Source organism: Podarcis raffonei, chromosome 10 (assembly GCF_027172205.1).
Source record: "Podarcis raffonei isolate rPodRaf1 chromosome 10, rPodRaf1.pri, whole genome shotgun sequence".
In the NCBI taxonomy this organism is placed as follows: domain Eukaryota; kingdom Metazoa; phylum Chordata; class Lepidosauria; order Squamata; family Lacertidae; genus Podarcis; species Podarcis raffonei.
Window position 1 is genome coordinate 49,387,450 of NC_070611.1, and position 9,907 is coordinate 49,397,356.

At 45.2% G+C, this 9,907-nt stretch overlaps 1 protein-coding gene and 1 long non-coding RNA gene across 4 annotated transcripts in view; one reads left to right on the top strand and one right to left on the bottom strand.

The window, feature by feature from the left end:
* MYH9 (myosin heavy chain 9) overlaps positions 1–1,448 on the top strand; it is an 82,892-nt gene extending 81,444 nt beyond the window's left edge. For all 3 annotated transcript variants that reach the window (XM_053404782.1, XM_053404781.1, XM_053404780.1), the window contains one exon: positions 62–1,448. In XM_053404782.1, coding sequence (XP_053260757.1) covers positions 62–179 — 118 coding nt within the window. In that variant the 3' untranslated portion in view covers positions 180–1,448. The remainder of the gene's footprint in view (positions 1–61) is intronic.
* LOC128421694 (uncharacterized) lies at positions 1,019–8,708 on the bottom strand. The gene is made up of 3 exons (XR_008332365.1): positions 5,273–8,708; positions 5,029–5,121; positions 1,019–4,827 (listed from the first exon to the last, which is right to left on the bottom strand). It is a non-coding gene; the product is annotated as an uncharacterized LOC128421694 (long non-coding RNA).
* Positions 8,709–9,907: the final 1,199 nt, after the last annotated feature.

Here is a 9,907-nt window from a genome sequence, read left to right on the forward strand (position 1 = left end):
CATTACTCAAAGATGAAATGCCAGTTTCCACACTGCATGACACTTTTACTCTCTTCAACAGGCGGGGAGACATGCCATTTGTAGTGACACGCCGGATTGGCAGGAAGGGTGCAGGTGAAGTATCTGACGAGGAAGTGGATGGCAAGGCTGATGCTGGAGATGCCAAAGCTACTGAATAGAGCTGCCTTGTGGATCCGGGTCACACATGATGGAGTGACCCACCCTCCCTTTGTCCAGTGGACTTCTGCAAACCCTTCTAAAACCTGCCGGGGGAAGTGGAGCACATCTATTGAAACGTTCCCTTGAATATCTGGAGCCATGACATTAGTGTTGTCCCTCCCAGCTTCCAAGCTCTTTTGTATTGAATGCCAAAGAGTCTGCAGCCCAATCAGAGTCTGGGAGCTACAGAGGCCTGTAGCATTCATTGTCCTTGCCATGGCTGCTGGGGAATTTACATAGTTTGAGGGGTGGGGGTGGGGTGACTCCTTTTCGTTGCTGTAAATCAACTATTTTCTTCCAATAACGAGTTTGTGATAGATGCAGGGAATTTGTCCCGTCCCCTTCCTCTTGTTTGCTTTTGGCAATCATGTTCAGTGACCTCACATTTCCAACCTCCGCGGTCTACTCACTTAGCCAGTTTGGGAGTCATGTTGAACAGGAAAAACAAGTGTTCCCAACATGACTCCTAAATGTCTTCAAAGACCAGTCTTGGAAAGTTTTTCCTAGAAGAGAGTTTTAAGTTGGCCCTCTTTTTGCTAATGTCTGGACAGATCTGAAGTGCAATGGTGTCTGTGTTGCGTTGTGTCTCAGAGGTGTGTTAGTGGCAGACCAAGGAAGCAGCAAAGTTTTTTCCTGTGTGCTTGCTGGAGAATCTATTCGGGACCAAATATATTTAATGGTAACAGACAGTATCTAGTGGGTTTTGAATGGAGTGTGAACAAAGTCCTTTATTGTGATGTCCAAGCATCCAGCTCTGTAATCGGGGATGGGTTTAGTTATTCTGCACAGTGACTAAGAGTATATTAAAGAAAAAAGAAAAAAGCATTTTAATCTGCACAGATTATACATTGAAGGCCTTTGTATCTCTCGTTTATAAGTAATTAAGAAAAATAAAGGTCTTTATCACTGCCTTTCTATGGGGACTGCGGTTATATAGATAATCTTTACTTTTCTACACTGTACACTGGTTGCTGGATTTACCTGTATACTTAACCATATTGTATATGCTGCATTTAGACTTATGAGCAAATGACAAATTAAAATAAGATTACCCTATACTGTATGGTTAGTGCTCTCCACTGTGAGAGCCTCCAGTCCTGGTTGCTGTCACAAATAAATCTGCAAACTTTTTTATACAATAAGTGCCTTAGCATGTGCCTCTGCGGTGACTCCACTACAGTCAGTAATGGATTACCGGTGCTCCTCTAACAATAAAGATTGTCCATGTGCTGCAGTCTTCTGTGTATGCTTATGTACCATGTGCCTGAATGCTGTGGAGCTGCCCTGTTGAATGTCTAGCACTAGAGAACCTAGCACAAGAAGTAGGGGATATATATTGTTAATAAGAAACTTTTTGCAGTGCCAAATTACTGTTTTGAAACCATCTGTCATCAGCAGAGATCTGTCTATTGGGTATGGAGCTATGTTGGAGAGCTGGGAATGAGTGAACTTGATGAAATAACTGCAGGGTTATACTAGCCATCTTCAGACTTTTCTTTTCATGAAGGTACAAAAATCCCAAATCTCCTGCATGACTCAGCAATTTTTATACCCTTCCTGTAGAACAGGGGTCGGCAACCTAAGGCCCATGGACCAGAAGCAGCCCACAAAGGCCGTTTAACTGGCCCATAAGCTGCCCCCGAACCAAGCCGCCTGATCGGCAAATCCCCGTGTGCTGCACTAAACCAGCATGATGCGGGGACTCTCTTCCACAGCCCCGGAAATCACTTCTGCACACGACCAGACGCCGGAAATCACTTCTGCGCAGGTGTGATTTTGGGCATCTGGGCATGCGCAGAAGCGATTTCTGGTGTCACGCTGCGCCGGCCCTGCCCATGAAGGATCTCCACAGAGTGATCCGGCCCATGCCCGGAAAGCCTTGCCAACCCCTGCTGTAGAAGGCTAGCTTGTCACTCCATTGTGCCTGTTTTCTTTGTGTAGGGAGTTTATATGAAAGCATTTAATTATACAGCAACCTATCTGCATTTTACAGTGGTACAATTCCAGTAAGACAGTAAGTATCATGTAATTAATCTGAATATGTAGCTCTGCTGTAAGAGATGAATGTCAAGCTTTCAGTAAAAATGTGCTGTTCTTCAAACTTCCCCAGCAGATGGCTAAAGGGGAAATTGAAATTCCAGTGATGTAGCTTCATAGATCAACTTGCAGCCTGATAGTTCGGTAAAACTGATTCTGTTCGTTGTCAGTTGCATTCAATAGCTTCAGTACCCTTCATCCAACACTAGGTGTTGGGTGAAGTTTCATTTTAAAGTACCAATTGGGTCATTTTATAGACGATATACTAGTATTGGATGGCTTGTTCAACTGATACTCTAAAAAGGGGCTATAATATAATAATCTACTTTTAACTGGGCAGCTTTTCTGAGTAGCCTACATTGAGTCGTTAAGTGGCAGGAAGACCAGTGAAGAATCAGAGCTTTGATACCTACTTTAATGTGGTTAGTATGATTATATGAGCCTAGCTGAGGATGAATCTGAGGCAGTATTCAAGCAAAAGCAGTTAACCTTGAAGGGAATATGCTGCTTACTGTTTAAGTTCCTGTAAAAATCTTAAGGCAGGGGAATAGAAGGTATGCTGAAAATGTAAGCACTTGTGTGGCTACAGCTATTATGTGAAAGGGAGCTTAGCAACAACTTCAGAACTGGTGCTGATGAAAATTCACACACTTTTTCTGGAAATGAGCTGGGACTGCACATGCCTCAAATCAACCTGTGCTCCCCCTCCCTCATTCCCCTGCAGAAGCTGCAGTGTTCTGTGGGTAAATGCAGGGAAATCCTTGCAGCATACACAACTCACCCATTTCTCCTCAATCCAATTCACAAAAATAAATACAAAGTGATTAATTAAAAAATAGAAAGACTCATACTGTGTCCACTGTTGCTAGCTTGCTCCCCAGCAAGGTCACTAAACAAATGCTAAGTAGAACAAAAAAAGCTCCTAAAAATAGGAAACTTCATTTCTTCTCCACTGAACAGAACATGCTAAAAGCTTATGAGGTCTGGCTTTCAAGAGAGTAGTTCTGAGCATGCTCAGAGCAGATGTATAATTCTGATAACTACTCCATGTTGTGGGCTGCCTTCCAAGGCTTTCAAGCAGTCTTCCCAAAACTCATATAGTGGCTGCCTCTTAGCCCTCATAACAGAGGGAGTAGGAGCCTGCCCAGCTGGGACTGAAAAGCCAGCAGTCCTAATATTCAACTATTAACCGCATGGTTTTCCTGACCAGAGACTCATGGAAAGAACAATACAGTGATGGGCAGCCTGTGTCCCTTTAGATGCAGCTCCCATTATCCCTGACCATCAGCTGTGCTGGCTTGGTGTGATGGAAGTTGTAGGCCAGAAATTCACCCTGGGGACCAGTCCACTCTTCTTCCCATTCCCCCTCCAAGAAAAAGTAAGACCGAGGGTATCTGGTTTCTAACTTGATATGTCACAGACAAATGAATGGGGTTCCAATATTCTTGCTCATCACTGTTTCCTCAACTCTTAAGCCATTCAGTGATTAATCTGCAGAAAGTGCTATAGACATATGAAAGGTACTGTAGGCATTCCCTTCAAACAAAATAGTCTCACTGTGGCAGGCTTCATTGAAGATGGGGAATAGTGCTGGAGTTTTGCTATCCTTTGTCAGAAAGCAGTCAATTTCACTTCCACTGGTGGTGCTGCTGAAGCAACAGAACTGTTTTCAACTTGTAATGTGTCCTGATTGTAGGCAATTCCTGTCAGACATCAAATGTGCCAATGAATCCACCTCTCTAGAGTTTACATGGGGGAGCGGGGAACTGCTTCCATTAAAACACACACACACACACACCTCTTTCTGCTCAAAAGCAAGGTCTCTAGCTGCTTTTCTACCCATAGGATCTTTATCTTCACAGCCTCACAGCCAGTTTTCTAAGTGGAAAAAAATAAAGGGAAAGGTTTGCACAGATCCTCTGCTCCCAATTGCACTCTTCTGTTTGGATCTCTTTTGGCCACTCTGGCTTCCATGCCTGGGCTTCCCTCCTCCTCTGTCACTTTGTCATGGGATATTTCGTCCTCAGAGGATGACTGTTGCCCCAGACAGGATGGAGGAACCAGCCCAGAGGTACAGTGGTAGTGGGGAGAGAGCAGAAAGAGAGCAGCCCAAAATGAGACAGCCACTTTTTCAAAGGATTCAGAGGCTGACTTCTGGCAGAGACAGGACCCCAGAGGTGGTGGCAGTGGTGGTGGGGAGAAAGGAGAAAGAGAGCAGCCCAGAATGAGACAGGAGCTCAGAAGCCAGACACTCCTGCCCACATTGAGTCACTAGCCAGGGAAGCCCTACAGCCCTGGCGCCATGGGGGGCTGGTCCATGAGGAGAGCGCCAGCAAGCACAGCCTGCCCTTAGCAGCCCCATGCCTGTCTGCCCCCTTGCTCACAACCGGTCCAGAAGGTGGCCTGGCCGGCCAGCTGGCTTCTCCTCCTCCTCTTCCCCAGCCTCAGGGTTGCCCTTGTGGAGCTCAGCAGGGCTTCCCTTCTGTCTGCTACCTACCTCATCAATGAGTCCCAAAATGAATCCAGGGAGGACAGGGAGCTGATGGAGCTGGACGGGGTCATTTTTGGCACCTGCGAGGAAAAGATGCAAAAGACGAGCAATTTGCACAAAAGCCTTTCCAGAAAATCAAAACTTGGGACACAGGCTTGTATCTGAGTAGAAATGCATGAGCACAAATAACTGTGACCCATGACTCTGAATGGGTCCCTCTCCAGCCTCAGGGTTGCCCTTGTGCAGCTCAGCAGAACTTCCCTCCTCTGTCTGCTACGTACCTCATTCAGTGAGTCCCAAAGCAAATTGAGGGAGGACACAGAGGACAGGGAGGAAAGGCTGCTGAGGGAGCTAAATGGGGACATATTTGGAACCTGCAAGGAAAAGATGCAAAAGACGAGCAATTAAAAAACACAACCAAACATTAAAACTCAAGGCACCTATAACTGAAACAACAGTTCCATTCTGCGGTTGAGATGCCCCCCTCCCCTTCTGCCAATCACCGCCTAGGCTGCTGCCACCTACCCAGTCAGGACTGAGTAAATCCAGACGCGGTCTCGGGGTCTCGACAAAGTGGTCTTGCTCTGTCCACCACCTGCCTCCTTAGGGGAGTCCCAAAAACTATCAGTTTCTCCAGCTTCGTGGGAAGTTAGCGAGCTCTCCGATACAATTTTGGGAAACTGCGGAGGAAGAGGGGGAAGCTCTGTCAGTTGCGCTGGGAGGAGGGGTGAGAATGTGTGGCATCAGCCATGCAGGCAGGTCTCTGCCCAAGGAAGCTACAGTCGGAGTCGCTCTCGTAGGCTTCATAGTTGAAGCTCAGGGGGCTGTCTGAGCTGGCATCTCTCTGGGGAGCAAGGATTTTCTTCCAGCTTGGGGTCCTCCAGTACACAATGTCAGAGTCCCCGATATCCAACTGGCTCGTTGAAATGCTGATACGGCTGCCGCAAAGCATTGTTGGGTTAATTTGTACACCGCTTAATCATGTGTCCCAGCCCCCAATCTCTTACCTTCGCCCCCCCTTCCTCTGGCACTGCAACAGAATAAAAGGAGGACTTAATGGAGAAGCAAGATCTGTTGGGTCGTGGATCCTCTGCTCGGGTTGTACTTGTGCAAATCAAACCATGCCTCCTGAAGACACCACGGTCTCCGCTGTCCTTCATTCCAAGGAAACTGAACCTGCGTCAGCACCTGAAACCCTAGGAGATCCACATCTCTGCACCCTGGCACATCCAGATCTCTGCATTTATTTGTGGATTTATTTGACTTTATAAGTAAAAAAATATAAGTTCTCAGTCCTCCTGAGAGCCAGTGTGGTGTAGTGGTTAAGAGCGGTGGACTCGTAATCTGGTGAACAGGGTTCGCTTCCCCGCTCCTCCACATGCAGCTGCTGGGTGACCCTGGGCTAGTCACAGTTCTCTGAAGTCTCTCAGCCTCACTCACCTCACAGAGTGTTTGTTGTGGGGGGAGGAAGGGAAATGAGATTGTGAGCTGCTTTAAGACTCCTCAGGGTAGTGATAAAGTGAGATATCAAATCCAAACACTTCTTCTTCTATGTTAATTATATAATCAGGAGCCTTAAGCTGGGCAGTATCTTAGAGCTGCACCTAAGAGCACAGATCTTGGCATTAGAGGCTCTCAGGTGTGTCTATCAAGATGATGAAAATTTATTTTTACCCCAACCACTATAGGCAGCTTCCAACAAACTATAAAGGAATAAAACAAAACATGAGACATTAAAAGCTTTCCAAAACAAGGCTGCCTTGACATATGGTCTATGGAAGACCAGCTTACTCTTGCCTTTTAATCTCCAAAGGTTCTACATCCATCTTGTGAGTTTGGGGTCTGAGATAACATTGTAAGATTTATCCCTCTCTGCCTTGTCTATAACACCCTCCAGTTTGTCCTGCCTCTGAATATTTTTAGCATTTGGCAGCTGACAGTGAATGGGCAGTTGGGCTGAGCTCCTGCTTGGAATCCTAGAACTGTAGAGTTGGAAGGAACCCTGAGAGTCATCTAGTCCAATGCTCTGCAATACAGGACTCGACTAGATCATATGTGATAGATGGACATCCAACCTCTGCTTAAAAGCCTCCAAGGAAGGAGAACCCACCACTTAGTGTGGGAGTCTGTTCTATCGTTGAAGAGCTCTTACTGTCAGAAAGTTCTTCCTTCTGATGTGTAATTGGAATCACCTTTCTTTTACCTTGAATCCATTGGTTTGGATCCTGGCCTCCAGAGCAGAGAAAACAAGCTTCCATGTGACAGCCTTTTAGATATTTGAAGATGCCTATTATATCTCCTCTCAGTCTTCTCTTTACCAGCCTAAACATACCCAATTCCTCAACCATTCCTCATGCACCTTTTATTGATAATAGTTGGGGAACAGATCACATACTAACAGCAGACAAATAGGAGAAATGCAGAAGTAGCCAATGTGCCCTGCCTATTTTGTTGGACTACTCCCATCATAAAGAAGGCTGATTGCCGAAGAATTGATGCTTTTGAATTATGGTGCTGGAGGAGACTCTTGAGAGTCCCATGGACTGCAAGAAGATCAAACCTATCCATTCTGAAGGAAATCAGCCCTGAGTGCTCACTGAAGCTGAGGCTCCAATACTTTGGCCACCTCATGAGAAGAGAAGACTCCCTGGAAAAGACCCTGATGTTAGGAAAGATTGAGGGCACAAGGAGAAGGCAATGACAGAGGACAAGATGGTGGGACAGTGTTCTCAAAACTACCAACATGAGTTTGACCAAACTGCTGGAGGCAGTGGAAGACAGGAATGCCTGGCGTGCTCTGGTCCATGGGGTCATGAAGAGTCGGGCACGACTAAACAACAACACTCCCTTCATTTTTGATTACTTTCTATGCTGGCTGGGCTGATGGAGGGTGTCCCAATCTAAATCTTTATTACCGAGCCCCATTAAAATTTCCCTAGGCTGGTTACAAACATAGAAAGAGGAATATCATATTCTGTCATGAGGAAAATTGCCAAGAGAAACAAAAATGTTCCAAGCAGTCATTCAGGACCATATAAATGAAGTCTGGCACTTGGGAGCAATGCAACATGAAAGTCCTCAAAGAAAATGTTGCCTGACTCACTAAGGAACCACGAAGAGTCTTTGGCTCATATTTTAATAGCTGGGAAGGGATTCCTAACTTGGTACTGCGATGTCTGAAAAGTTAAGTGTTTGCGTTATTCATCCTTTGAGAAAGAAAAGTAGAGCTCTTGGGCACCTCTACTAACAAGTCTTTTTAGGGGGTGCGGAGAGGGGAACCAGAAATGGTATGAAAGAGAACCAGGTGTTGCTCATGTTGGGGTAGCCATAAAATGGGGTTACTGTTAGGTAAAGAACAGCTTCAAAGACATAGTGATTGAGGCTTGAGGCCATTCATACAGCATCTGAGAATGCTTAAGATGTATTTATCTTGCCAATAATCTTTACCATAGTAGTAGTAGTAAAACATGAAAGAGCTCAGGTTTGTCACAGTTTGTACACACATCAGAAGTGTATCTGCATGGTATATATGCTTACTGATAAAGAAATAGATTTGAAGTTATTTTAATTTATTGATATAATACTTTTCAGTCTAAATACTCCCAAAGCAATGAACATTAATAAAAAAGAAATGGTATGTATTTTGAAAAGTTTTTTGTTTACTATGCATCTGGGTCTTAAGATATTGCAACCAAATTTTGCATGATGGTTCCTGATATCAAGGAGTAGGTTTTCGATATTTGGATACAGCTAGATGCCATTATGAAGCAAGATGCCAGAGGGAACCTTTCAAAACTGCACTGCTTATAACCACTGGCTTTATCTGTTTCTTAGAATTCCAAAACAACACTGGGTATGTGGTCATAAATACACTATAAAATAACAAAATACCAATGAATGGGATTGGATTTAGAAAAACAACAACCCTGCAGCAAGAAACGGGGGGGGGGGGATCCATCACCTAATATGTACAGACAGTCCTCCCATCTCTCACCCTGCCTGTTGTAGTAAGCAAGTGTAATGCACTGTGTTAGATGCTTTATGACTTCTAATTATATTTTTACGTATATGCCATAAACCACCTGAATGAAACCCATAGACCACTGGCAGTCCACAGTCTGAAAGCCTCTGAACTTAAATCTGAAAATACAGCAAAGAAATGGAACTGAACTTTTAGCTAGGTTCTCTTTTGAAATTGCAGATAGTAAAGCAACTGATATTTTTATTTATTTGTAAATTAAACCTCAGATTCATGTATCTAAGGATGGACTTGTATAACTATACTCTCTCTCTCTTACACACACACACACACACACACACACACACACACACACACAGATTCACTTCATGGCTCAGAGATGGGGATGGCAGCAAATGACTCTTGTAGGGACAAGCTTCTAGGTTCTTCTTAGACAAGGTTTCAAATACCCCTGACAGATCAAACAGAGATTTTTGGCAGACCCACAGCAAAAAGGGAAGGAATGAAGATCATTCAGATCAACAACTAGGTCACCCCATAGCCCAGGGGTTAGAGGACCTGCATGTGGAAACCCCCTCCCCAAGGAGAAGAGCTGGAGTCCCACTGCAGTGCCAATGATTACACACACACATGAACATGATGTGCTTATAAAAATTGTGTCTATGGAAGAGGCGCAAACATTTTGCAAGGAAGGAGTAGAGAGGGGACACACTGAAGGAGGGAGAAGGCATACCATGACAGCAAACACCTAGTGAGCTGGTTGAAGCAATGGAATGGGAAACAGAAGTGGGCCTGAGACATAATGTTGTTTTCCATATTTGGACCAGACTTGGTTACTCACTGGTGTTTTTTGGACCAACTAAAATGTCAGCTGCAGCATCTGAGGTATAGAGAGCAGCAGGAGGGGTGCTCCAGGAGGCTGAGGCCAGGCAATGGCCACAGCCCACCTCCCTAGCTGGTCAAGTGTGGTTCACTAGCTGTGGGATGAGGTGTGTGATTTCTCATCTGGATTAGGCTTGGGGCAGGTGAGGATCACATTCCTTATCAAGCCTAGATACTGCAATCAGCAGGCAAAGTGCAAAAGGGAAACACAGCTGAGGCGCTGTGTCTGCTCAACTGCCCATATTGGTGGACCTTGGCTGGGATGCTCCTGGACCTCTACAGGGCTTGACTCTGCACTG